A 27,969-nucleotide genomic window follows, 5' to 3' on the forward strand; every position below is an offset into this window, starting at 1 on the left:
CTAAGCGAGGAACTGGTCACGAATTATCTCGTTGCCATGGAAATTTGCTAAGCCCACAGTTTTCAATATGGCGCATAAGTACGACCTCCTTCTGGTTCAGACCAAAACAGACGAGAAAAAGAGACTTAAACCATGGTAAGTAAACTCCTATGGTGCTTATATCTTTTAGTAAATAAATCTAGTTTTGCTTAATGAAGATATAGGGTCGATCTGATTGAATTTGTAAGCTTAACTGGTATAGTTATGCGCGCACGTTCGAAGGTGTAGTCGGTGTACATAAGCTTACATGTTTGCATGTTGCTATTTAATACTATAACGTTGATATCATCACTCTCAGCTGCACTAGTTTTTTAAGAGTGTCAGGTATTTTATTGATCTCCCTTATTTGTTACCCAGGTACAAAGAAAGACTGGAGACAAAGTACATCAAGCCAAGGAAGCTCAGGGGAAACTCAGAGACACTTGTTGGCTCGTCTTGGACATTTTTACAGAAAGGAAGCGACGACTTTAGAGATGGACTCCCTCCTGAGGCTAATTACAATTATGTTAAAAACGTGAGAGCTACATTCATGAATTTCAGATTCAATGATTTATGAACCAAGTGAACACACTACAGACGTACATGCACAGTAACCTCAGAAATTATTTTGGTGATATGGGCATAGCCCAGAGAAGGTGGAGAGGAGGGTAGGGGGTGGGGGTACTCAGTGGATTTTTGGGTAAGGATGTGCCACTGGGACTCTTAAACCCTTACCCTCTGCCAAACCACATTCAGCCACATTATGGCACCCCATTCTACTCTGCGGGCAGAGATCCCATTCATCTTCCTAGAAAAATCTAGGAGGACGGAAGGGATCTCTGCCTGCAGGGTACCCTATTATAGGGTGGACACCAAAAATGCATACCTTATCCTAACTTGATACCAATTTTATTCTCAGTGATACCACATTCTAGACCAAAACTCTCTGATTTCTATACCCCATCCCAGACTATAAAACTGCTTGAAAAACATACCCTTCACAGTGGCACATACCAGTACAGCATATATGTGTCTCACCCCCTAGAGGTGTGTCCTGCCTTCACTGTTATCATAGGCCCCGGGGGGGCTACTCCCCGGAATTCTTGGTGGGGGTGTGCCGCCCGGGTCTTCAAATCCCGACCCTATTTCAGACCTAAACATGCCATTTTCCCCCACCCGTTTTCAGACCTGACCTCTAAAATTCATACCCGTTTTCAGACCTGATAATTATGCATCAGTGCCGAACGGAAGTTGACGCAAGGAGTAAAAGTAAGCTGGAATGACATAGTTTATCTATTTCTTTTTCTCGCTATCAGTTCGTCGTTCGGCAGTTACGTACTGAGAAGAAAAATATGTTTGTAAGCTTTCGTAAATGTTCCCCGCCCCAAGAACCCGACCCGATTTCAGACCGTAATTGTCAAAATCTATACCCTATTTCAGACCAAAACGGCTCAAAAACCATACCCTTTGGGGCGGCACATACCTATATACCTTATATACGGGAGTACCCCCCCCCCCCCCCCCCGGGTCATAGGCTTACCATCCTCTGTTTGTATAGTACGTGGTCTGTCAACTGAAGTGGTCTTGATGGTTATCAAATAATATTTACAATTGATTTATTGATTTAAAGTTTGATTAATTGAGATTTGCATACTTCTCGGTGAATCAAACTTCAAACTGCATGATTGTTTTATAAAATCATTCTTGCAAGCCTCAGATCACCATGAAACAAAAACAGAAGAGCAACATTGTTGCTCTTCTGTTTTTGTTGTGGTGGTTTGAGACACTATCTTAATATTTTAGGCTGTTTTTTTTTTTTTTTTTTCATTTTAATCCATTTTAAGATCTCAAAACATTACCTTTAGAAAGGCTTATTTGATATTGCCATTTTAAAGTACCATTTGAATGCACATATCAACACCCATATATTTTCCATATTTTTTCAGACTCATAATGGATTAGGGCCACATATTACTGATTCAGATGAAACTATCAATGATCCAAGAAAAGAAAAAACAAGGTTCACAAAGAATGAAGCTTGTTACTCAAAGTAAGAATCACAAAATGTTATCTGTATGTTTGTGTTTCCTCGTTGTCTGCCTTAGTTACTATATGGAACTCATTGTAAGTTTGCCCAACTACACATTATGTTGTAGCAGGTGATTAGAGTCCATTGTTCAAGAATGTGTCGTGTATGTGCTGATCCTAAAAGCAGTTTGACTGTAATTCTGGTCCTTGGGTGAATATAATTCTAACTCCCTATAGACAATAACTTTGGACAGCTGCTTGCAGTCTGTTACCTCATTCAAACCCCTAGCTATTGTAGTTTGTGCTCGACAGATTCGTTAACCCTTGACAGATCGAGCTTAAGAGAAAAGGGGAAAGTCTGCAAGCAGTCTACAAATAATAATTATTATTATAACTTAAACACAATGGACTTGCACATGTTCCTTGAAGGTCCATACTAATGTCCACACCTTCAAACCACTGCAGTTTTGGTGGCTATGTACCTCACATAATTAAGGGGGATAAATATCAGAGGCTATCCTGGAGCCAGCCATTAAGTTCTCATTTTTGGCATACAGGTCGCTTCCTCTTCAACAACAAAGACGAGGTCGTGTAGACGACATAGAGTTCAACCTGACACAGCATCCATTGGCTTTGTTTCCACATCTGGAAGAATCACTCCCTCCTGATGTAAGTCTCTTTTCTCAAATTGTTAATCCCATAAGCTGAGCACTTTTTTCCCAAAAATTATGCTGAGGTATTTTCATGCCCTTAGGGAATGCAAATAAGTTTGATTGTTTGGTGCAGTCAGGATGCTGTTTATGGCACAGTTGAGACCAAGTCTAAACATGCAATCAGACTTGATTTTGGCTAATAAAAGTATTTGTCTAATTGATTTAAGCATTCCTTACCATGCAAACTATAGCAGATGCCATTTAACCCTTTAACTTAATGACAAAGCGAAACGACATTTTCTCCAGATCCAAGACTACAAACTCAATGTCCATGTATGATATACCATTTTAAAGCTACTCATGAGTGTATTTCATAACTGATATAATTATGAATAAGCAAAGTTATGACTTTGAGATAAATGGCCTAAAACGCAAAAATTTAAAACTTCAAAAACGCCCCAATCCTTGTGTATATTAGGTATACCCCTAAACTATAGCTTATTTTGCAGGTCTCAACATCTTCATTTATGTGAGAGATGTCTTAAGACCCACAACTTACTTTTGTAATTACCTTGACAATGGCGTTATGATGTCACCAAAACATCAGTTTTCTTGTCATTAGTTTTTACTTGTCTTTAATCTTACTATGGATACTTGTTCTTATAATATCTCAAGGTATTTGAAGACGTTGTTGAGATTCTTGATCCAGAGATGAACATTGACAGTGAAACTGGAGAGGATGACATACAGGTAAAACTTGTTCTGGTAAAAGCAATTATCCACTAATTTGCAGTGTAAACTGCTGAAGAATTCTCGTTACCAGATAGTGGATAAAATATTGTCGTGTTCATGTGTTGCAGGAGGAAAGTGAAAGAGGCTCCGAGGAAGACAAACACAGTGTTGTTCAGGATGACGTGAGAATTGTCATTAAGTTACTTTGTGATTAATGACTAACATGACTGATTGGTTATAAATTTGTTTGACAGAAAGTGATTATATTAATTCTGATCTGTCCAGTATTATTGTAGCCTTCATTGATCTATCCCTTTCCTCTTCCCCTTTCCTACCCCCACCCCTCCCCCCAGCCAACATTTTTGTTAATTTGGAACAACTGTAAGTAGACTGCAGTTGTTAACTCTTTCAATGACAGTGAATTCCTCTTTTCTGCTCTTTTGCAGTCTGTAAAAAGTGGAGACTCAGATAAAATCAGGTTTGGATTTTTGTCATCTTAATTATTCACATTTTAATAAAAACATTTTTTAAACATATTTTACCAGTTGAGCCATCAAATCATAAAAATCCAGTCAGAAATTGCAAGAGTGTTTGCTTTTGGGGTAAGAATTGGATTGTTTTCACGTGATGGCTGTCTAATCATCAGTGACCCTGCTTATAATAAATTGCACAGTTACATGTACAGAGGAGACACTAGGAATTAAAGACCTGGTTAATTTTCTGCAAATTATATCCTGGGCAAGAGAAGTGGGTATAAATACAATATGCATTTATTTACTAATATTATACACAAGATAAATAAATAACAAAATAATGATAAACACTGCATGATTGCAGTCAGCTTTCACTGGCTTGCTAGCGATAATCTATAATAATATTTATTTATTATTGTGAATAACAATAATTTTTACTCTTCTTGGTTGACAGAATTCCTGATTCTGATAAGGATCAGGCAAAACTCACATACAAATGGCTTCCCAAGCAAGAAGAGGTTCAGAAAGAAGAAAGCAAGAGAGCCAGTCGACGAAAAGCCGAGTCTCCAACATCGGTAACAACATGCAGTCATTATTAAAATGAAGGCTTGATAATTAATACGTAGCTGGCATTTTCATTACAATTGTCTAATATTCAGTGTGGGGAGAAGGGCCGCTGGGCATACAATGTGCCTACACTGACTTTGAACATTCATAAGAATTTTAAATAGTACAGAATAAAGCAAAGTAAAGCTTTTTCTATGTAAGGGGAGGGGGCACCTTAAAAGTCAAAATTTGAGAAGCAAAGTATGAAGCTAATCTGGGATTTCCTGGGGGGATGGGGGGTGCAAAACAAAAAGCCTTCTGTGGGGGGAGTATGGATATTTTCAGGAATTGCACATAACAAACAATGTGGAATACAGTGTATGCCGTTTGATGTTTCATAGCTTTTTTAGTAGTGTTTCTTTTATATTATTTTGTTTTGACTATCAATGTCCTACCCCCACCTCAGGAACTATTATTAAAAACAGCAGAGGCTAAATAGGTTGAGCCAGTGGTACACAGTTCAACATTTCTTGATGAACAAACATTAGAACTGATCTTCAAGAGATGTTTGTCCTGCTAAGTTTTGTTTGTAATAATTACAAATTTAACATGGCAGGAAAAACACCTCTCAACTGAATCAAGACTAATATTATTAATAGTCTTTATTCAGTTGATGAAATACATATCAAAAGTTACAATAATTTACGTGGTACAAAGGTATGACAATTACATTGTATGATAATATAATTAAGTGTTGAAATAATCCAGATTCAACATATTCAATGTGAACTTGGCAGTAGAAAATGTCATACAAACAATTTATCATGGTTTCCTTGAAAGTCTACACATTTTACATTGTTTAATTGTCACGTGAGGGTCACAGAGAGTAAACCATAAGCTTTCTCAAACTCAAGAGTGTAACTTTTTTCCTCTTTTAGGATGCAAGAATACAAGAAGTGACAAAGGAATTCTGTGAGTGGGTCGCAGGATTGGTAAGTGATAGTAGACATTTTAAGCTGGCACTAGAATGATGATAAGTATTAATGTATTATTAACAGTTACTCCACAAGTGACCACAGTGATAAATAAACAAATATTATTAGTTTTAACAATCTTGTTTCATGTAAATTGTCAAACAGAAGGCAGCAATGGATTTAATATTTATAATATTATTATTTTATTTACACCACAAGAACTCAGTTTCCCCTTCCATATTGTACGTTTTGAAATTTTCTAAAAAATTTTACTCCAAAAGGGTGGCCAAAGCAACAACATAGAGGAATCAACAGTAATGAGCTTATTTGCCAGTGGATATGAGACCAAGGTATGTGCAAATGGAAATGCAAGCAATGTACCAATTATAGTTCTTTTGTGCTAATAGTAGTTCAGTATCATTTACATTACATATTAGCCTCTCTAACATAAAGTGTTTCTTTGCTGCAGCCTGCCCTGTCAGTACCCATACACGTAGTTGAGCTTACTAATGTTCCACCTGAGCTGAGAATGAATACTGGATCACCATTACCAAAACCAAGTGATACAAGACAAGTGCCAGAAGCTGAGAAGGATAAGGTAAGATGACTGTAGGAGCAAACTCTGTTTGCATGTGCAAAATCAAGTTAAAATCAAAACAATGGCTAATACGATACATGTAGGACCTTTATGCACCTATTGGCATGAAGATAATGATCAATGATGATAACGATGGCAATAACATTGATACCAGTAGTAAAAGGGACAGTAATGATGGAGTTACTTGTGACTTTGATGGTCAAAGTTTGATCAAAACACTTTAACAATTAATAAATTGAAGACTGTGAATGGCACTGTAATCCAAATTTCAGTGATTCTGCCTTTTTGTCTTAGTTTATATGACCACATATAATTTATAAATACTAATTAATGGATGTTAATGAATCAATCTTAGGCTAAATGCAAGTATGTTCCCAGCTGGGTGAAGGTTAAATATGGTGCATGGTACCTGAGTCCTAGCACATGGAAAGCTCGGCCAAAGGATGAGCCATTACAGGATCCCAAGGAGCAACAAGATAAGACTTTGTCTGAGTCCAAGAAGAAAAGTCAGAAACTGGTAAGCTGAAAATACTTCTGATTATTAGTATTCCAGTGTATTGCTGTAACAGTAGTAATGCAGTACAGTAAGGTTTTGTCTTGGATAAAGCACTGTGGAAAGAGCCTGGATTGGGGGGGGGGGGGGGGGTACTTGACCCATGTTCGGTTTGGGTATAGTGGTGCCGCTGGGGGTTTGAAACCCTGACCCTTTTTAGGATAAAAATAACCTCAAATACCAACCCTATTTAGATACTGAAAACAATTGCGCTAATATGTAGTCCTGAAAATGATCTAATGTTGACTGCTGACCTGCTAAATAAATACAGATAAACGTCTGTGATCTCGAATTGCTAAATACTCTGCGACAGTCTTGCAGCCATACCCTGTCTAGGACAGACTCACTTGAAATTATATTACGCTGTTCAGGGCAGAGGAGCCAATCACCATACCCCATCCAGTGACATGTCCCTGTATAGGCCCGGGGGGGGGGGGGGAGGGGGGGAAAGGTTGTCAAAGTGAGACATGAAACCCTTGTACCTCAAAAGACTGATACAACTTAACCTTACATGAACTCCTACTGATCAAAATTTTGTCTCATTCCATAGGATAATGTACTCTCGACCATGCACGGAGCAAAGGCCTTTAAAGATTTTATTGACAAAAAGAACACCAGAGTCCCGGAATTTCTTGAGGCCGTGTCTGACCAGCAAGAACAATCTAAAGCAGAAGGAGAGGAAACACAAGAAAGAAAGAAATCCCGCTCCATTAGCACTCAACATACACACTTTGGATCGTCACAAAATTATGTATTTTGATCAAACCCACATCAACGTTAAAACTCGATTGAAAAGTTTCAACTTTAACTTCAAGGAAAGGATATGAAAAGAATGCCAACAACTTACTGCAGAAACCCATTTTATTCTTTTAAAGTGGCAATTCAATTGCAAAATAGTTTTGTAAATACAGGTGTATAGAGTATGATATTTATTGTAAATTAGAATAAAATTATTTCTGTAAATAAATTATTTAAAACTTTTCAATTTGATTCTTTCTTGGAGAATATGAGAAAATCTACTGCTGCAGTACTTAAGTCTTAAATTTGCTCCCAAGAGTTTGGACTTATCTCTTTGAAAGGTTTTCCTACCTTGAAAGAATGCTAAGAAATTCATGATTGGAAGACATCGAAGTTAAAGCGCATTGTGTTTAAATAAACCTCAAGGGAATGAAGACTTTTTTATCAGTCCATTGCAATTAAGAATAGCCCTGCAATTAAACCAACTGCTACGGACGCCATAAGGATAGTGAAAATGTGCTGCTGAAACCATGATGGTTCCACTATCTCCTCCACTTGTTTTCTTGGTCTTCGTTTCTTGCCCCGCTGTTTTCTTTCAAACCTCTCAAGTTCCTCCTACAAGATAATATAGCCAGGAAAGTTGACATGAATAAAAATGGCAGTGAATATATGAAACGAACAATGCATACATTTAGATATTAGTAAGCTGCAGAAAAAAGATTTTAATTCTGAGTAACAAAACACATGGCCACCTACATCAGCAGAGAAAAGAAGTCCTTTGTGTAACAAGGTTTACTTAACACAATTTAAACAACAGGTTGCTTCAAATTGCATTTAGGAATTGTATAATAATTATTATATGTAGCTGTTACATTAACACAATACATTTTGCTGTCCTCTTTTCTCTGCAGTCCTGTTGCATAAACTCACTAACAGTGAGCTTATGCAAAACAACAGCACAGGAAAAGGGGCTGTAAAATATCCTTAAATGTAACTAATGCAATCTTCTGTTTAAATCACGAACCTATGGCTGTTTACAACAGTAACGAGAGGAAGGCAAATTAGACAACAGATTGTCTCTGCTGTCCTGATGTGCAAACTCTCTCATAACATATTACTGACCTGCTGTGCTTTAAGTTCTTCTTGCTTTTTGTTCTCTTCCTCCTTGGAGGCCAGTTTCTCTTGATCAGCTTTGAATGCATCACAGTTTTTATCACAGTCTAATTTAGCCTCACCTTTTTGAACCATGTGGCAAGGGAAATCCTTACAAGAAGAAACAACGAGTCACTTGTAAGACATAATGGTATGGTACCTTTCAGCATATAATTTCATTAGCTGAAGCACTGTTTAAAGTAATTATTTCATGGAAAATTCTGAAAAACAATATGGTACATAGTCGACAACATGTATTACTAAGCTTATCTGCCACGATCTTTGATACAATAGATGAACTAATAAAAACTTTGTGAAACAAAGCAACTCATCAAGTTCCCTTAAGGAGGCTACAAAATTTCCCATGTCTTCTGATTATAAAGAAAACTGTTGAAAATGATTTGCTCTGGTGCATAGTGAGCTACTATACTACTAAATAAATGCAAGCTTAAGCTCAATTACTTCACATGAGTTTGGGGTGAAAAACTTACTTTCTTTTTTCGACGGCAAGGACATCTTACAGATGATTTCTTGCTGCAACTCTCAGGGGAGGGACAGGGGCCAGCATGGCATGAGGAGAAGCAGCGGTGACCACAGACAGCCAGGTTCTTTGGACACTGATTCTTACAAGACATCAGCTCATTGCGTTTTTGTTCATCTGCTGACGTGAGCTCACTGTGGGTAGATCAAAGACATGGTGAATAAAACTATACTTACATCTCACCACTGTTACCAGCGACTGTGTATCAGAAGTCAAGTGCATTAAGCTACATACAGCTATTTCCATTAACATTGTCGGATCAAAGCTTAAAGCTTAAAGACATCTTCAAAGAGGCTGCCACCTCATCCATTTGACATCCTAACATTTCTTTCATCCAAATGGCTCGCCATCGTATGTCTTCACTGGACAGACGAGGTATAGCTGATTTTGATGACTTTATTCATAAAAATCCACAGAATCTTGAGGTCTTGTCTTATAGCTTTATACTTTGATCTGACAATGTTAATTGAAATAGCTGTATAAACTTAGCCTTAAGTGAAAAACAAGCCAAACATCCCAAAGTCATCTTATGCATTGTGCAACTCATATTCTACGTAGCACTCCAATCCACAATAGGGAAAAAGATGGCACCTGTACATTTTACCACCGACAATGCCTTATGAACCTAACACAGCCAGTGGGCACATAGAAAGCCACATTTTTGGTGAAATTCACCCCCCCTGTACTAACAATGTTGTGTATCCTAGGTTTGAAGATTTTACATATAGAACTTTTCTGTAAATTTTTATGAATGTTTTTAGTGTTTTCGTATGCTAAGAATAATGGGTAAAGGTATCAGTCACCATCTTTTTCGGTAAGGTGGATTGTTGATGGACAGTACTTAGAGTTTAGCATCATCAGTAGGCAATGTTGACGATAGTGCAGAAAGACAGAGAAGGAGGGAAATTAATGTCTCAAAATCTGCATATATTTACATTATTTTACATCAGTATGCATAAATTTGCATGAATTTTTATATAAACAACAAAGCACTGCTTTAGAGAAAAGGGGTGCTTGTAAAATGAAATGGAAGACCCCTTCATTTACTATAGGTGCAAATTATGAGCATGGAATTTTTGTGACTGATCTCAGCTACATTGTGGGGCAACAACAACAAAAAAAAAAACAAACAAACAAAAAGAAAGTGCTAGACTGATACCTGCAAGATACATAAACTATCATCAGCCGGCAGTGACACGGAAGTTTCACCATCTGTTTACAACTTGGACAATCCCCTGAAAAACAGTCAATCAATAATAAGATTGATATTAATATTTTAAATAATGGCAACATTTCATTTTGTTTTCTCAGTGAGTATTATAAAAAAAATTAATTTTCAGTGAACTGTGGAATGAAGATGGAATAACAACCAATCCTTCCAAAAGTTTTGCGGACAAATTAGAACAAATTATTCAAAAGTTTAACTTTTGAATAATTTGCAATTTTTTGTTACCTCTGTGACATGGTAGACGGCAATCATGAATACATCCTTCTGGGCGTGACTTGGAGCAAGGTTCCTCACAAACTTGACATTCCTTTCCAGCCTATGGACAAGAGTAATAAAACAAGTTGAGACTGTCATGATGCAATCGGTTTATACTGTATTTGGAAACCCCTGCCACTTCATTATAATGGCAGTAAAAACTTCTGGATGCCCAGATATCCTAAACAATGATTGGGTGGCCAGCCGTAGCCAATCAATGCAACGACCAAAGTCCTTACGATTAAAATCCCAACTCCTAATCATAAAGATCCTAGTAATTAAATTCTAACTATTTACTATCCATAAAATCCTCAATCTAAATACTAAAACTTCTGTTCCTCACAATGGAAACACTTAAAAAAATTATTATTATTATTATTATTTATTTATTATTATTATTATTATTATTATTATTATTATCATTATTATTATTATTACTATTATTATCATTATTATTATTATTATTATTATTAATATTATGTATATATATTTTCTTTCTTCATTGCAACTTAAAATTTGTATTACCCTAGTGTCTGTTTTTTTTTTTGTCATCAATTTTGTTTCTTTATGTGTGGCAAATAAATAAAATTGAATTGAATTAAGGAAACACTCAAGACATAGACAAGTGTTTCAAACAAGTCTATTCTTATTAAGCATACCTCAGTGACCAAATGTCGCATAACGCACAATCTGATTGGCTACACAGCCGACAGGTGCCATCTATCGATCGATAGACGGCAGTTTGTCAGAGTGCGCGCAATTTAGCATGCATCATTGCACAAATATATCAAAATTTATGAAAAAAAAGAGATTTTTTTGCTTCATAGATCGATCACTGAGGTATGCTAAAACAATTAGACGGCTCGCTCTCAGTTTCTATCGCCTTTAATAGTTTACCTCGAGCTTGCCGTCTAATTGTTAAGTAGCGAAACTGTTCCCATCGGGAATCACCTAAAGCATGTAAACTATGCATGTAGCAGACAGCATTTTTACCCTGAGGATGACTTGATTAGTCAAAAACGTTTGGTTTTTAATATTTTTTATTAATAACCTTTTAGCCTTGGAAATAGTATTGTAAAGAAACACTAAGTCTTGGGCAATTTTGATGTTTACTCACACTAAATGGTAATCATAAATTATTTAAAAACAATTAACAATACCTCTTGGTCATCTATGGTGTTACTGACAACATGACACTCGAACTGACATGTGTGGTTGCCACATGACAACTGACGGCCGCAGGGTCGAGCACATGAGAATGGCTTGGCAGTATGACAAGGAAGAGAGCTGATCTGCATGTAACAAACAAATTATTGTCACCAGCTCACTTATTATAATAAGGATCTAGGACTTACCACAAAATCAATCTAAAATTTTCACTTTACATAAAATTAAGACACACAACACAAACCTCATGCTTCCCAAAACAGCTCCTGGGAAGACAAGTATAAAAGCCTCCAATTATTAAAACAAGGTTAATTTAAGGATTTTAATTTTTAAAAGATTTAAAAGATTGAACTTGATCAAATTAATAATGAGCACCATGACTTAATGTTACTAACTTACATTTCAACTGGTACAATGCAAGGTGGGCATGGTACTGGAATAAGCTCAGCAGTTTCTGAGTTAGAATTAGATGCAGATGGCCATCCATTCACTGAGGGCTAAAAATTAACAAAAAAAACATTAATCCTGCGACCAGTGCTACACAAAACATGTAAAAATATATAATTATGTAAGCATGTAGTACTAAAATCCTGGTCAAAACTCCTTAGGACTTTATGTCAACAGATACACTGAAAGAAAGCTGTCATCCTTCAGTTTTCTGAATCCCCCTCCCCCTCCCCCTCCCCCTCCCCCCTCCTCCTCCTCCCAATTCCAATTTGAAGATCCCATGTGCAATGAACTAAAGGTACCTAAGATGATCAAAAATTACCATTTAGTTGAGGGAGGGGAGGGGTAGGTGGAAACAAAGCTCACTTTGACAAAAAACTAGGCTGACTGAAGTTTATTTCCAGGTGAAAATGTGGACAAACCTTTGTTAGTTTAGAGGGATCCGGTTTGTTGTCATGGCAACTGGCAGGACAGGCATGCCCACAAGGATGCATCAGATCACAACGCTGGCGGCATGGAGGACAGGAACCATAATGGCAATGATGACGCTACAAAAGAGAATCATAAGACTTTGCAGTATAGATAGAGATGTTATGTACCGGACAGGACAAGCTGGAAAATCATAATAATTACCACAACTTATTAGGGAAACAATTAATTAACTTCCTTGATCCTTACCTTACGACGAGTGTGATGACAATCTGGTGGATGGCTATCAAAAATTAACGTTTGAAAAATATGTTAAAGAAAATTCTAAAAATAACAACCAAGGAAAAGATAAGGAATCCAAAGCAGCTTGAGTTCACAAATTACAGGTACCTGCAGAGTTCAGCACACTTGGGAGGCTTGGTGACTTTTTCTCTGCCGCATGGTAAAGTGAGTACTGTAGCACCACAAAAACACTTAACATCCACTGTGAGGGGGCAGGGATAACAATGACCTACAAGAACACAATGGTATCAATGGTTGTTCCTTGTGCTCTGCACATGGTCCACAGTGATTGCGCAGTCTGCACGGCTACCATCCTTGGAGAACCAGGGGCAGACTAGTGTTGACTTCCTCCTAACCCGACTATCTGCCACTGGTTCTCCGAGGATGCATGGCTTCATGAATGGTCCAAAAATCTAACTTTTAATTAGTTTTCCAAAGCACAAAATTGTATTCTCTTGGTTAGACAAAGAAATTATCATTATTATGTGTTAATGACCAAGTACCACGTCCAGAAATATTGATTGCAATGTCATTCTCGGGATATTTCTTCTTCCTCACCTAAGTATCAGGCCTTCCTCATTTCTTTCTCCTATCCTCCTCCACCACTCCACTCTAAAAAACCTGATACTCAGGCTATCTTCTTCACATCCACTGAAGTACAAGAAGAGAGACCCTGAGAATGAGGTTGGAAATATTGCCCATTTTTTTGTTCATATGTTGACCTCAAAGTTCATACCAGTCGGTGTGCGAACAACATCAGCTAACACTTCCACATCTAGTGCGCACACTTAGTCAACAACAACTAATATTCTACGAAATAATTAACCACACTGGTGCAAACAATACACAAGAGAGCTTTTTATGCATCATTCAATGACATTAGGCACAGTTCTTTGACCATACTTTAACTTTTATTACAAAAAAGATAATTTCAAGTACTAGTTTAAGCTCATACCTCTGTGACACTGTGATGGACATTTGTGATTCCGGCAATTCAGATTTCGGTTACAAATTTGTTCACACGGGGGGCAACTTCCATCACAGCACTGCAATGTAAGAAGAGAAGTTGATTTAAAACTTACAGTAGTGAGCAGAATTCAGTATTCCTACTCAAGATTTGTATTTGGGACAACAGATTTTCTCTTCATGTGAGAAGTGTGAACATAACACCAGAAAAAAAAAAAACATTAACTACAAACACATGAAGACGATTCAAACTCATGCTTCCAAAGCTTTAAACATTGATTTAATGTACAACTGCTTATTTACAGCAGTCTTAGCGTCAAATACAGCAACACCCACAAATATCAACACTACCTTCCGTTTACACGGATGCCGTTCACATTGCCTCATTTTAAGACATTTGCTCTCACACAAAAACTCCTGTGAACACAAGACATTCTTCTGTCGTTTGCCACAACGGCAAGTCTTGGTAACCACTTGTCGGCAGATTCCACAAGATCCAGTGTGACACTGCTGAGTGCACTGATGTCTGCCACAAGCTAATGGCTTGTCACATGTGCTGCCACAAGTTGGAACGTCTTCAGTACAGGGAAGTGACAAAGCTGCAAGAGAGATTATTTGGCAGGAACATTTGCAGATGAGCTCGAGACATGTACAAAAACAACAAGACTAGTTCATTTCACATTCTTTGATTTTAAGTTATTTATGGCTTCAGTTTAGAATGCAACTGAAGCACATGGAAGGGAAAAAACTTTGAATGCAAGATGCTTTTGGTTAAGCCTTTTTTGCAGTGTAAGTAACCACTTGTGAGTGAAATGCAAAAAGAAATAATTTATATGTCCTTTCACCTCTAGTCTTAGTCATACTTGTATTAATAAGCCAGTTTGTACATCATTAGGCAATCTTCTTTTCTCTCATATAAGCAACTCTAATGATGTGGGGAGCTGGATGGGTAGTCTTGACCCAGCAGTCTGTGGGTTTATTTATTTATAAAGCAACACATTTATGACAGGTGTGTAGACCAAAGTGAACTAAACATTGATCAAAGAATAATTTACCAAATTTATTATTACATTGTGTACACTATACTCACAAGTTTGCCCACATGGACATTTCCTGTTGCCTGTTCTGGGACAGTCACCACAGGTGCCCGCATGACACACTTTCTCACATCTGTGATGGCCACATGACAAGACTTTGCTACAAACCTGTCAAAATTTAGAAAAGAAAAACTTTCCAGACCTGAAACCCCTTGACAAGCTAAACCACATGAACCAGCCAATATCGTACAAACAATGATTGTTGACTCTGTTTATTACCACTAACCTATAACACGGAAATCAGAGATATTGTCTTTCTCTTTATTGTACATGTATCTTTGGATCTACAGATTTGTTAATTTTGTCCTGCATGACCGTTCTCACACTCCAAACCCTACTCTGATGTTAATACCTGCTCACTGCAGAACCACTACTTTTCAGGCCTCGTTTTTCAACAGAACTGTAAAACCCTGGAATACTATCTCCAATCTTGCCTCTCCTGACAAATTCTCCAGTCTAAGTATTTTTAAGAATTTTCTATGTGCTACCTATTTTACCTTATTAGATACCACCTTTGACATAGACGTGCCTTCCACCTGGTTCCTCTCCCGTGACTGTCAGTGCCACCGTTCGTAATCTTTGCGTTAAATTTATTAGTGTTCTCATGAGTTTGTAATTTTTACTTGATTTTTCTTAGGTTTGGGTTGCGCCTCGCATGGGTATATCCAGTTCGCTCTAACCCTTTTAGTCTTTCTTTCCAAATTTCTTTCTTTCATATTATTTTATAGTTTGTTGTTAATTAATTAATTTATTAATTGACCATTATAAAATAGCCAGGCTCAAACAAGCACTGTGATTAGTCAAACTGAGTTCTGTACAACTCCACAATGCACGAAGCATACATATGGTGGGTGCATTATAATTGTACATATGCACGGAGCACACGTCAGATTTTTTGCCTGTGAAAAATCTGAGAAATTCAGAGACAGAATGCGCTGTCACTCCAGCGATTCGCAAATAACAGTCTTTTGCACTGATGTTCCCAGACTTTTAATTAACTTCAACTTGTCTCTTAACACCTTCAAACTTAAACTTGACTTGGAGTTAACTTCTTGAACTTGCTTACAACGTGACAAAAAACTAAAACAGTTTGACTTTTTACTTGATTGCCCTGTCGCATGCGCTATTAAATTACGCATTATCTTGTGTAAGGAGAAACTTGATGTTGATTCATTAAAATTCGCACGTGTCTGAGGAGTTGCGATTGTTTATATTTTATAAAAGAAATAAAAAAACTTGTTCGTCGTGGATTGTTGAGTTAAATATTAAGCACTTGGGAATTTTTTAAGAACACTCGAGAAGTGCAGAGAGGCACGAGCCGCTCTCTGCACTTCTCTCGTGTTCTTAAAAATTCCCGCGTGCTTAATATATAACTCAACAATGCACTCGGCACGTTTTTTATTTCTTTAATAAAGCTGGAAAGAAAAAAGAGAAAAGTAACGCCCACTGAACCAGCTCGTTGTTGGAGCATATAATTAATTAAAAACGCCTAAGAAGGAGGTAAATACAAGTAGCCAATTTACCTGTTTGCACTGCCACTCAGGAATTGCACAAGGTCTTTTACTCTGTGATTTGCCGCACAGACAGCTCTGCAAGCTTTCCTTTGGACATGGCAAGCAATCACCTGCAGAATACGAGATGACTAAATAGGACTTCAGGGAATTCCTTTAGTTATTGGTTTTCTAGGTAGCCATTGTAAGGATTTGCAGTATTAAAACTGTTGTTAAGAGTAAGCAAAAAAGTCAAAAGCCTTAAAATAATGACACTACCTTGAATCATCATAAGGAAACTGATAATTTATTTGCAAATTGATTACAAATGAATTCGGTATCAATTCAATGATTTCATACCAGAATGACACGGGGACTCGCAGTTATGATGACCACATGACAGACGTTTTCCACATGGCTTGCCACACGACCAAGATTTAGCACTGCATCTTCTAACCACAGGTGGTTGTGAGCCACAGTGACAGGACACACGGACAGTCTTGGGACAAGGAGGACAGGGGCCTATGTGTGAAGCAAATGCAAGTTACAGGTGACAATAAGTACTATTATACCTTACGAGGACAGAGCCAGCCATTTTCTACTAACAGTTTCCAAACCAAGATAAATCAGCTAAGAAGAGCAGGTTGCTTTTTTTCTCATGTTCCTTAAATTCACTGACAGTGTCAATAAACACTAAAATCACTAGTTAAGGATGGTGCCTTCTAATTACCAAAGTATTTTTGTGCGGCTTATGACCATGCGGGAAAAACAGATCTTAGCAAGGCCTCTTGGAATCCAAAAAGAAAGTTGGGGGTAACCACGCATTTTTCAGGGATAATTAAGCCATAATATCTCTAAAAAGCGCTAATAAAAATATAAAGATATGTATGGGATTTTTTCCTAAATTGAAGCTTAATTATCTTTGAAAAATGCATGGCTACCCCCAATTTTTCTTTTGAGATACCAAAAGCACTTGCTAAGTTCTGCTTTCTCTGTATAGTTTTAAACCGCGCAAAATTATCCCTGTATTAGTAGGCACCACCCATAGAAAACCCGAGGATCTCTAGATGCGCAGAAGGTATGCGCAGTAACAATAGTAGGCACCGTCCTTAAGATACCTGTTTCAGTGGGCGAATGTAAGTTGACTCCTAGTTTAGTAATTTAATTATCTAATGCATTTTTTCTTTCTTGTCTTTTCCAGCTTTATTGTCAACCTATCTTCTCAGTGTAAATATTAGTTTTACTTTCTCAGTTTAATCTATAACTCTTCTTATTAGTTATTGAGTAACTTAACCCAGCAATTATGTACTGTTGTGTATGTAGTGTTGTTGCTCAAATTAATTCTTGATACTCAATTCTGGGAATAATTCAAGTTTCAAGAAAAGCTCTTGAGGAAAGAACATTACTGGCTGCTAAGGGTTTGGCTGTTATTTGAATGTCTGAACAGTGAAGAAACAGTTCCCCTTGTTCCTCTTTTTTTTTCACAGTTTTTTCTTTGTCGCTGATCATGAAAGAACCAAAAATGGCAACAAATTACCTGGATGACAGAGCAGAAGACAATCATGACCACATTCAGGTTTGAGAGGCTTACTACAGGACTGGCCACAAGAATGTGGAGTCAGCCATGGATCAAAGGACGGATTTTCCTGAAAATTGTACGAACATTATTGGTTAAAAATTATTCACACTGTTATAAATATAGCATTTTACAATAACTGTCCAAATTTCCGCGCGCTGATTGGCTCGCAGCTATTGTCTATAAGAGTACAGACAACAAAAATGGCGTCAAATGGAACGCGCACGCTTTCTCAACGAGAAAAATAGCCAATTCCGCTCATACTTTTTCCATGTTATTGTAAAAAGCAAATTATCGAAGGCAATTTTCTATGGTCTATAGTATACTCTTATAGACCATAAAATGACGCCATAAAATGTACAAAACTTGGCAGTGAAACCACTCACCTGCGTCTCGTGGTTCCACTTGAGTTTTGAACATTTTTTGACGTCATTTTATGGTCTCTAAGAGTATAGACCATAGAAAACTGCCATCGATTTGTTAAGTACAGCATGATATAAATGGAGCCACTTGGCTACTCTGTCAGAGATAAGTCTTCCTCTGTTTGTTTCTGATAGAAGGACACTCCTTTCTCTCAGAAGTGCATGTTTTTATTAAAGCTGTGCTAACCTGAAAAGGGTGACTGATGTCAGGTTATAGCCACACTAGCCATACTATAATACCGGGTTCCTGGAAAAAAGCCTCAAGTGACTTCTGATAAATTTCTATGTTCTCCTTCCAAACTGCCTTGTATTCACTTGTGAAACAAAAGGAGAATTTGATCTTACATCAAAAATCAAATTAAAGTCACTTAGGACCCTATTCTGTGTGCACCCCTTCAATAATTTTTATGAAATCAAATTTTAATATTTGATTAATAATTATTTTTAATAATTTTTAATAATTATTATTTAATTAATAATATTATTAATAATTTTGATTAATAATTATTATTAATCAAATACTTTTGCCTACTTAGGGCAACGGTAAATTGGGATATGTGGCTAAATATAATTTAGACAAAGTTAAAATTGCGGCGAGTGCAGGTCAGCGGTGCCCGCATGGCCAGGGCATGTGGGGGCAGCCACTCCATTTTGCACAGGCCCCTGGGTTCTTACAGCTCACACGTTTGTGCCAGTTCATTTCGCATCTGTTCACTCGCTGGAGCTTGCGCTCTCCAAGTTTGTTGCTCCCAGTCCCTCCCACCCTTTGGTGAGTATGGTTTTGTCGTGTGTGTGGTAAGTATTTTTTATTTGTATTCTCAGCTGTTACTTTCTGTTTTATTTCCACTGATCTTTCAGTGTGACGGTGCCGGTGGTTGCCGCTCACAGGGTTGCCATGGTTTCGCACCTCGCTCAGCTCACTTCACTTGTGGCACCACCGGTCTTTCAGGCACCAACCCCCAAGCTCATCTACTGACGATAAGTTTAATGAATACTATTGTCCAGATGAATTTGAAGTTGGTACCTGTTTTTCACAGAAGCAGAAGTACCTTGTGGGGCAGTCTGACTGCTTGAACTCAAACCGACACTTGGGACTAAATTGAAATGAGAACAAAGTAAGAACTGATCTGACACAGAAAGCAAAACGTAAAAAGTAAAATGGACTGCAAACATTGAAAAAAATGGCAAATTACCGTGCAACGGTTAAAATATAATCTACAGTCACACAGTTCTAGATTACAAAAAATAGCTACCTTTCTGCTATTAATAGCTGTCAATTCTGTCATAAGGAAGCTTCTGAAGGACAGCCAGTGATGAAGAGATTAGCATACTCACCAGTGCCAGGGCAGATCAGCTGGAGATAAATTTTCTTGAGAGGAAAGCTGAATGTAAGCAGCACCATCTCTTGCCCATTTCTGAATGCATTGAAGGTGAAGAACAGAGAAGCACTGGCTGCAGTTCCATACCTAAAATAAAATAAAATACATTTATAGCGCGCCAGACTCCATCAATTGTCCATGGCGCGTTACAATACTATAACTATTTATTTATTTATTTATTTTATTTAATTTAATATTTATCCAGGGGCATCCAATTTAGCAGAGCTAGTTTAAATGGAGCCCTGACACTTAATTAGGTTAAAAAACTACATAATCATTCAACAAAATCAGGCACCAATAAGTGAAAATTACAAATCATATGTGTCCTTAAAAAGATAAGTCTTGAGTTTAGTTCCAAATAAGGTAACTGATGATGTTTTCCTTATGTTTGATGGTAATTTGTTCCATGGTTTCAGTCCTGCAACAGAGTATGCCCTATCGCCATACGTTTTCAAATTCGCCACAGGCTCATCAAGTAACTGGTTGTTTAATGATCTTAATACACGGCCCAAGTTCTTACAAGTCAGTAGGTTTTTGATGTAGCTAGGTGCCTGACCGTTTTAGAGACTTACAAGTTAAAAACAGTAAGTAATTTTAAAAATATTTCTGAAGCGCACCGGGAGCCAATGCAAATGCTTAAGCATAGAAACAGTCAACTGAAACCTGGTTGACATCATTATTTTCATAAAATGGACTAGGAAGAGTTCAATCACCCAAAGTCTGTACTCTCCTTGTGAGATGACACCACTGGTCACCAGTGCACCAAACCACTGGTAGGTGAGCGGATGGGAAAAGTCCCAGACAGTCATCCATCTTTTCATGTCGGGAATTTAGATAGGGTTAAGATGTTGCTGAGAATGTGTTGATGACAATGATAATTACACTGTTTTCAAAGGGTAATTCCCCAAAACGCCAGGTAAAATGATGTGTCAACTTCAGAATGCTAGTAAGTTTTATGCTAAGTTTCATAACAATATATGGATAAATCAAAGACTTCCAAACTCACAGCATCTACATGCTTGATGGAAGCAATGCATATCAAACACACACTAGCACCAGGTTTACATGAGTCAAGCAAATACTGTGCAGCTTTCTTGAGGTCCGCTTCATTATCTGGAAAGAAATGCAAAAATATTTTTGTAATAAATACAAATAGTGTAAAAAGCTGTAGGGATCAAACAAAAACAAAAGTTGACTGTCACAGGGACAGCCACCAAGGTAAGCACTAGCGATAGCTCATAGGATTGGCTGAGAAAAAACAAAAAAAAGAACATTTAACAGTGATGCTTGCCCTGAAGAAGATAATCCTTGGCCATAACAAAGTCCAGGTAAGAACGGGGTTTTTGTTAGAGCAGGGACACAGGGACCATTGCCTGCCTATTTTATGCTTCATCCCGGCTATTTTTACATGGTATACAAAAGATTTAGAGCAAATCAACCATGTGGTCCCTGCTAAGGTATATTTGGTCCCTCCTAATCAAGTACTTAACAAAATCCCTGTAAGAAGCACTGAAAAGAGTTCTACTTCAAAGGGATAGATCTGCTCAGCTGACAGTCCAGGGAGCAAAAGTATAACTATTGTAAACTCTCATTCTAATAACATTTTGATCTTGACTTGAATAGAGTTGATTTACACTAGAGAACTCATATCAGGAAAGTGTAACTTTTGTGACATGCCGCTGGTGCAAAATTTGTGTGGAATGAGCTTTAAGGATGCTGTTGTAACACTCTTTCCACCAAGATCATGTTTCTCTCCCCACTACATGTCCCCAGCACACATCTCTACAATATGTCACCCTCTTATGAACAGGAGATGAACTTCTTTTAGCTGCATGCCTCCAGTTGAAAGCATAGTAGACAACTCTGGCAGGAATACCTCAAGTATTGTGTAGTTTGAGAAAGCATCCATATCCCAGCTCTGCCCTTTCCAGAGGAGGAGGAAGGTCTTAAAAAAATCCCTTCTTTTTTATTTAATTATTATTATTGGCTTACACTACTAACAATTTAAACTACATTTCTAACAGTACAATACTCTACATACAAAACAACACATTATGTTACTGACTTACTTAAAATACAGGTTACTTTTTGCTGCTAACAATAAACTATTGTTAATAGCATAATTATTAATTATTAGGGGAAAATAAAGTTATCAATTATGTATATACAAGTTGTTTTTCTTTATTTCATTACTTACTATTTTTTTCATTGAGTACCGCATTTACTCGAATAAGCACCGCAGCGCTTATTTAATTTTTCGTGTCTCCTGTGCGGCGCTTATTCAAGGGTGCCACTTATTTGAGGGCGACGCTTATTAAAAGGCTCATACCACAAAGCCAAAACATTTTGATTGCACAAGCAAACGTTGACAATCCCCTTACTGCAACAGTTACAGGGAAGAGAAAGAGGGAGGTTGGGCTTGTCGTACCGGCGAAGTTTACAGCCTTCATGCAAGAACAGCTGAAGAACGTGAACATTTTGAAGAGAGAACTGAATAAAAGAGCATAAAGATATACTCACTTCGAACTGAAAAACATCACTATTGATGAAAATAAATTCCCATTGCTGGCTTAGAACCGCATTGCAGCGATTACAGTGTAATTTTAGCATCTTATGGAAATACTCAAATAAGCACTGCACCGGAGCTGCAGCGCTTATTCGAGGGCGGCGCTTATTCAAGTAAATACAGTATCCTTAATAGGCCTTATCACGGTTTTCGACGCCATTTTGACGGGTAGGCAAACAGGCTTGAAATAACAGTGTTTATATGGAAATCCAATGTCAAATAATTTTCATAAAACACCGCTTCTGAAAAATTCATGAATTGGAAACTTTTGGTACTAGGAAAAGGATTTTAAGAACAAAATTGGAGGGATGTAGCTGTGACAGAAAGCGTCCAGTCGTGTTTTGAAATTTCCATACATTTGTCTGTATAGCGAACCAGCTGTGAACTGCTACTAAAAATAGTTCGCGGGAAAAAATACAGGGAAATTTATGGAAAGTTCAAAACACGACTGGACGCTTTCTGGCACAGCTAGATCCCTCCAATTTTTTTCTTAAAATCCTTTCCCTAGTTCCAAAAGTTTCCAATTCATGAATTTTTCAGAAGCGATGTTTTGTGAAAATTATTTGACATCGGATTCCCATACAAACACTGTTATTTCAGAGGTGCTTGCCTACCCGTCAAAATGGCGTCGAAACCGTGATAAGGCCTATTGTACAATTAAAAGAAATCCCTCCTGTGGGGGGAGGGGGTATGGATATTTACTGGAACTTAACATTTATAGTTTTTTGTTTCTTTTCATTTTATTCATTTATTTCAATTTAACAGCACAAATATAAGAATAAAAAGAAAGGATAACAAATGAATTATTGAAAAGGCCATAAGAATGACCTGTGAATGAGCAAAAACCCCATACTAAGAACAGATCACCTACTAACCTTTGATTGAAAATACACTGGTCTGGCATAATGCAAGTTGTAAAATATTAAATACTTCCTTTGTTTGTTTCTTTGTTTTGTTTTGTTCTACAAGATGTCGTTAATTTACCCCTAGTTGACAGTTTTGTCTACTCTTGTAAACTTTGTTAATGTAAGGAGAATTCAGATATTGATCACTCTTTGGTAGGAGAGATTTTATAGAACTAATGTACTGTACATGACGTGGCAGCGAATCACAATGAGCAGAATTCTCTGTTAAAAAGACATTTTACAAAACAAAGTATTTGCACGTTTAAAAATTTATTTACCTTGTGAGTTAATCCTGTAGTTCTTTAGCGTCTTGCTCAATATTTCACTGTCGTTGATTTCTTCGTCCTCAGAAGACTCTTCGAATTCGTCCTCGGCTCTCTGTATGTATCGTTTCGCAGACTCCTTAATTTTTTCCGCTTTTTCCATTCTCTCCCTAGAAACTTCAGAGGCTTTGGGGGATTTTCCTTTGCCATTTACAGCACTCGAGCTCCCGGAATCCCCTTTTGCAAGTGATCGCGTGTTCCCACCGGCACCTCCATCAGGCCTCGAAGTTTTTGTGCTATTTTGCCCACTACCACGGCCTCTCCCACGGCCTTTACCAAGAAATAACGGTCTCTTATCCATTTTTGTTCCTAAACTTGAACTTTCAGCTCGGCGTTATCTCATTTTATGGCAAAAATCCACGGAAATATACGAACCGTTGGCGCACACGAGGACGATATTTTGTTGAAATAGTGTGCGCCAGCGCAGCTACAACGCCAGCGGGTTGTCAAAGTCCAGTTTTGCTTCATGTAAAAGGGACAGCAAATCCTTCCATCTACGCACCAAAACATGGCTTCAAGTTCGGTACGGAAAAACTGTCTTTTTTTATGCATATAATTCTCATTATAATCGTCATGTGACTGTAATGTGTGCTTTGAAAGTTTCCTTTATTATATTTCAAAGGACATCTTTATATTGTCTCTCTTTGAATAAACTTTCGTTTTCATGCAGGGAGGTGGCAAGCTTGGGGACGGTGAAAGAGAGAATGATTTAATCTCAACTTTGGAAGAGCTTTGTAAAGAACACGATAGCGAAACATCTACACAAGCTATAGAGACAATTCTGAGACTTGCAAAGTAAATCGCTGTTTCCTTGGGTTTGATTAAAACTTGTTATAGCATGTATAGTTATAAAACAGCTGATTTTCTGGTGGGGGGCTGTTTCCGGGCTGGAAGCGGGGCGGGGGGGGGGGGGGGAGTTTGGATACCCCTAGTGATGAACTTCACATGGTCTTGTTGGACTAACATTAGTAAGCCTTGTAGCCTTGTTTTACTCTGGTCTTTTTATCAAATTATTTTTTTATAATTTTTCATTTTTAGCAACATTATCAAGTCTCCTGAAGATGAAAAATACCGCAGAGTGAAAACAGAGAACAAAGCTTTTTCGTCCAAAGTTTGGAGCCTACCGGAGGCCCAACAGTTTCTTCTTCTTTGGGGTTGGACTGAGGTATATGTACAGTAAGACTCTTTTGTTAGATGCCACCTAATAATTTTTTATTCCAAAAAGGCCAACTGTTTTGAATTCATATTTTCACTTTCTACCTACTTTTTCTAAGCTAATAGGAGATAGGGGAGATCTTGAGAATCACAATAAAGGTACCTTTTTGCCTTTTGAAATTAAATCCTCACCAACTGACCGATATCAGCAGTTAGTAGTCTCTTTCTATGTAAGTCTATCAATAAGCTGTCACCTCATCCTGCTCTTGGGTAACCGGTGGTTTTAAATAGTCATGATTGTCTAGAAATTATGTATACTAAACTTCTCATCTAGGGTATAATGGGATGCTATGTTTTTATAGATGAATTTTTTAGTCAGTAACACAGGCCTACTTGGAAAAAGAAAATCTGACTTCTCCCAACATTTCTTTTCTCATTTCTTTAAAGGACCCTAGTCAGCCTCCACCATTTTCGATGCCATCGAAATTATTAATATTGCATGGTGAAACGAAATCTTATTGCTTTACTGTAAGTTGTGCTCCTGAAAGTATGTTTCATTATCTTTAGTAGTTTCACAGTGATTTCGTTCATTTCGACATGCTCCAAATAAAATATAATAGCCAAACTCTCGCATATAAACAAAAACAAAGGTGTGGCTGACTAGGGTTCTTTAAGCTTTGACGTAGACCATTTATCCACATTAAAATCCCAGCAGGGTATATGCAGGATGTTTGTCACATGAACCTAGTTTAATGGCCTCAACTCTCACGAGTCTCCTGTAACTCAGTGGTAGAGTATCTGAACTAGTAATCCAAAGGTTATAGGTTCGACTCCTGGGAGAACTCAGAATTTGTTTTTCAGAGCATGGCTGTGTTACTGACTGAACAATTAATCTCTAATATTTTGTTTCAATTTTCTGAACCTGTCTCCAGATTGATGAGTTTGTTGTTCTTTCATCTGATGAGGATATTCAGTTGGTAAAACAAATGTTAGAGGAGAAATTAAGGTAAGTATATGCCATTTAACTCACACCTTAACTTTGGTTTTTAGTAATTGCGATTTGTGTCCTCAAGAACGTTTGTTTCAGCCTCTGGCTGCGGCCAGCTTACTAACCTGCTTTACCAAATAAAGATTTGTATATATGTACCCAATTTTTAGTTGTTCTTTTCATTATTTTAATTAACAATTTTTTCGCAGTGCTATTTCTTCAAGACCGAATGCTGCAACCTCCAACTCTGGACCTGTAAGTTTCGACTTAATCAGCATGCAAAACATTAATTCTCACATCACAGGATTATTTAGCTGTCTTCACTATAATCAATAATTTTATGTTCTACATCGGCATCATTTTGACCCCACTTTTGTGACATGTGTTACTTTAGCTCACAGAGAGAGAAAAGAAATTACAAGAGGAAAGAAGAAAACAGATGGAAAAAAGAAAGTTGGAAGAACAAGAGAAAGCAAGAATCAAAGCTCAGGTATCCTTGGAGGTTTTCCTTGTAGAATCACCAAGAAAATGAACTGGTAGCTTGGGCATAGCCTGCAAAAACAGACGTTTCTCCTCGCTCATCACCTCTAGGGGATGTCCCCCGGCGGCGATGAGCGAGGGGAAACATTCGCAGGCTAGCTTGGGCATGCATGTAGTAGTATACATTAATTTCCAGATTGAAGAGACTTTACTCGCAGGGTACCCTAAAATTGAAGTGATGGTAAGAACAGCAGAATAATTCTGGTTTAATTTTTTATTAGTAATGGTAATAGGACTGAGTGGAGTACAATAACGTAAAAATATTACAAGCTTCTAGTTATCAGACAGGTCAAATCGGACAGTTTTGGAGTTACATAGCATTTAAATATGGGCTGTTAAGAACCAATCATATTCAAGCATTTTGTTATTGACACAATTAATAACTTAATACAACCTCTCTACACTTCTTATCAATTTAAAAATTTAAGTGACTTGTGTTGGTTTTCAGATTCAGGCTGACCGAAAAGACACAAAGGGAAGAGAATCCAGAGAATCAGTAAGTTATATAACATGAAAAAGCAAATTATATGTAATCATTTGTTTGAAAATAAAGATTTTTCAAAATCATTTTTCATCCTCATGTATCTGGCATAAACAAGTCTGTAGGCCAAGGTGGAGTGTTTTTTGAAGAAATTTGGATTCTTAAGGCCAAATTATCACATACGCCAGTTTTCTACCAGGCCCCTCAAATATCCAAGTGTGTTTTCACACCAAATGAAGAACCACCACATTTAAACTCTACTTGTTAATTTCAGAGAGCAAGAAAACTTGACAAGTTTGGTGGAAAGCTGACCAAATTTGAGGACATAGGCATAGATCTTAACAAGGTAAACATTTTCTTGCGAGTCTAAATGAAGCCGTCATTTTGTAGTGATATTTAAAATGTCTGTTTTGTGTTTTAGGGCGGAGGATGAGGATAGCTTTCCATTGGATCAAAATCCAATGATGCTACATGTAATACATAATTATGCTGTTCGTCATGCAAGATGACGACTTCTCTGGAAAAGCTTTTACGGGCCTCAGAGTAGTCCGATGAAGCTTGGCAATCTACAGAAAAAAGTAATTATATTATTATTTAACAAGGATTAGTTGAAGTAGCATATTTAATACCCAGACTGAGTCAGTAGTATTGTGGGTTAAACAGATATACTGAACAAGACAATATTTTACTTCTGTGATAGAAATGTGATGTTATGTTTAAGCCTGGCCCCGGTTTTTCAAAGAGCGGATAATGCTATCCAGTGGATAAAACTGACTCCAACCAATACATTTCATCCACTGGATAACGTTATCCACTCTTTGAACAACTGGAGCCTGGTGATTAAAAGGATAGATGCATTTTTTCAGTCTGTGATACAGTTATACATAGTGGTAGAGCATCTGAACTAATTGGAAGGACATAGGTTTGATTCCCGTTGGGGGAACTTTCACTGATTGAAAAAATACATCATTCTATCAATGTTTAACTCGTTTGGTTTGTTCAGACTTTTTCTTGCACTGGAAACCTAAATAAGATCCTTCCAAGAAGCGTTTGTAGTTTGAATTACTTTGCTTTAGCAATTGCACTGATTTTAATGTAAAAATTGCCACTTTCCATGGCAGTCACCAAAACAGTGCAGTATTTAAAATAACCTATAACTAATTTTTCAAAGAGTAGGAATACTATGATGACAGTTCCAAACACAGTTCAGCCATTACAGTGATCATGTATTATCAATTAATAAAGGCAATAAACAAGACAGTTCAGA

General features: G+C 37.4%; 3 protein-coding genes across 3 annotated transcripts; 2 read left to right on the forward strand and 1 right to left on the reverse strand.

Annotated features, from left to right (window-relative positions):
• Positions 1–7,560, forward strand: LOC146471699 (protein FAM47E-like). The gene is made up of 13 exons (XM_085120230.1): positions 1–135; positions 397–553; positions 1,965–2,068; positions 2,604–2,715; positions 3,375–3,449; positions 3,560–3,613; positions 3,878–3,909; positions 4,359–4,479; positions 5,389–5,442; positions 5,706–5,774; positions 5,894–6,022; positions 6,378–6,539; positions 7,126–7,560. Exons 1-13 carry the CDS (start codon positions 68–70, stop codon positions 7,333–7,335), a joined length of 1,347 nt encoding a protein of 448 aa, XP_084976356.1. The 5' UTR covers positions 1–67; the 3' UTR covers positions 7,336–7,560.
• Positions 7,423–23,974, reverse strand: LOC146471700 (NF-X1-type zinc finger protein NFXL1-like). Its single transcript, XM_085120229.1, has 21 exons — positions 23,494–23,974; positions 20,751–20,857; positions 19,701–19,831; positions 19,390–19,459; positions 17,905–18,013; positions 16,728–16,889; positions 16,401–16,501; positions 14,871–14,985; positions 14,132–14,379; positions 13,770–13,860; positions 12,923–13,043; positions 12,782–12,815; positions 12,526–12,651; positions 12,056–12,153; positions 11,901–11,922; positions 11,650–11,781; positions 10,460–10,550; positions 10,166–10,241; positions 8,957–9,140; positions 8,436–8,576; positions 7,423–7,928 (listed from the first exon to the last, which is right to left on the reverse strand). Exons 1-21 carry the CDS (start codon positions 23,837–23,839, stop codon positions 7,758–7,760), a joined length of 2,676 nt encoding a protein of 891 aa, XP_084976355.1. The 5' UTR covers positions 23,840–23,974; the 3' UTR covers positions 7,423–7,757.
• Positions 23,931–27,969, forward strand: LOC146471701 (uncharacterized). Its single transcript, XM_085120232.1, has 9 exons — positions 23,931–24,061; positions 24,209–24,333; positions 24,577–24,703; positions 25,626–25,699; positions 25,891–25,936; positions 26,076–26,171; positions 26,670–26,717; positions 26,977–27,048; positions 27,124–27,969. Exons 1-9 carry the CDS (start codon positions 24,047–24,049, stop codon positions 27,133–27,135), a joined length of 615 nt encoding a protein of 204 aa, XP_084976358.1. The 5' UTR covers positions 23,931–24,046; the 3' UTR covers positions 27,136–27,969.

Source organism: Pavona decussata, unplaced genomic scaffold (genome assembly GCF_977016875.1).
Source record: "Pavona decussata unplaced genomic scaffold, jaPavDecu1.1 SCAFFOLD_102, whole genome shotgun sequence".
Taxonomy (NCBI): domain Eukaryota; kingdom Metazoa; phylum Cnidaria; class Anthozoa; order Scleractinia; family Agariciidae; genus Pavona; species Pavona decussata.

What these genes read in the sequence shown, in the direction of transcription:
- LOC146471699 (XM_085120230.1), top strand. Translation starts at nt 68, where the DNA reads ATGGCGCATAAGTACGACCTCCTTCTGGTTCAGACCAAAACAGACGAG. An exon ending in AAAAAGAGACTTAAACCATG is followed by an intron (nt 136 to 396) that starts GTAAGTAAACTC and finishes TTTGTTACCCAG; the next exon opens with GTACAAAGAAAGACTGGAGA. An exon ending in ACAGTGTTGTTCAGGATGAC is followed by an intron (nt 3,614 to 3,877) that starts GTGAGAATTGTC and finishes GCTCTTTTGCAG; the next exon opens with TCTGTAAAAAGTGGAGACTC.
- LOC146471700 (XM_085120229.1), bottom strand. Translation starts at nt 23,839, where the DNA reads ATGGATAAGAGACCGTTATTTCTTGGTAAAGGCCGTGGGAGAGGCCGT. An exon ending in GCTGTTTTGGGAAGCATGAG is followed by an intron (nt 11,782 to 11,900) that starts GTTTGTGTTGTG and finishes TGTTACATGCAG; the next exon opens with ATCAGCTCTCTTCCTTGTCA. An exon ending in CCGTCTACCATGTCACAGAG is followed by an intron (nt 10,242 to 10,459) that starts GTAACAAAAAAT and finishes ACTGTTTTTCAG; the next exon opens with GGGATTGTCCAAGTTGTAAA.
- LOC146471701 (XM_085120232.1), top strand. An exon ending in ACAATTCTGAGACTTGCAAA is followed by an intron (nt 24,334 to 24,576) that starts GTAAATCGCTGT and finishes TTTCATTTTTAG; the next exon opens with CAACATTATCAAGTCTCCTG. An exon ending in GAAGAGAATCCAGAGAATCA is followed by an intron (nt 26,718 to 26,976) that starts GTAAGTTATATA and finishes TGTTAATTTCAG; the next exon opens with AGAGCAAGAAAACTTGACAA.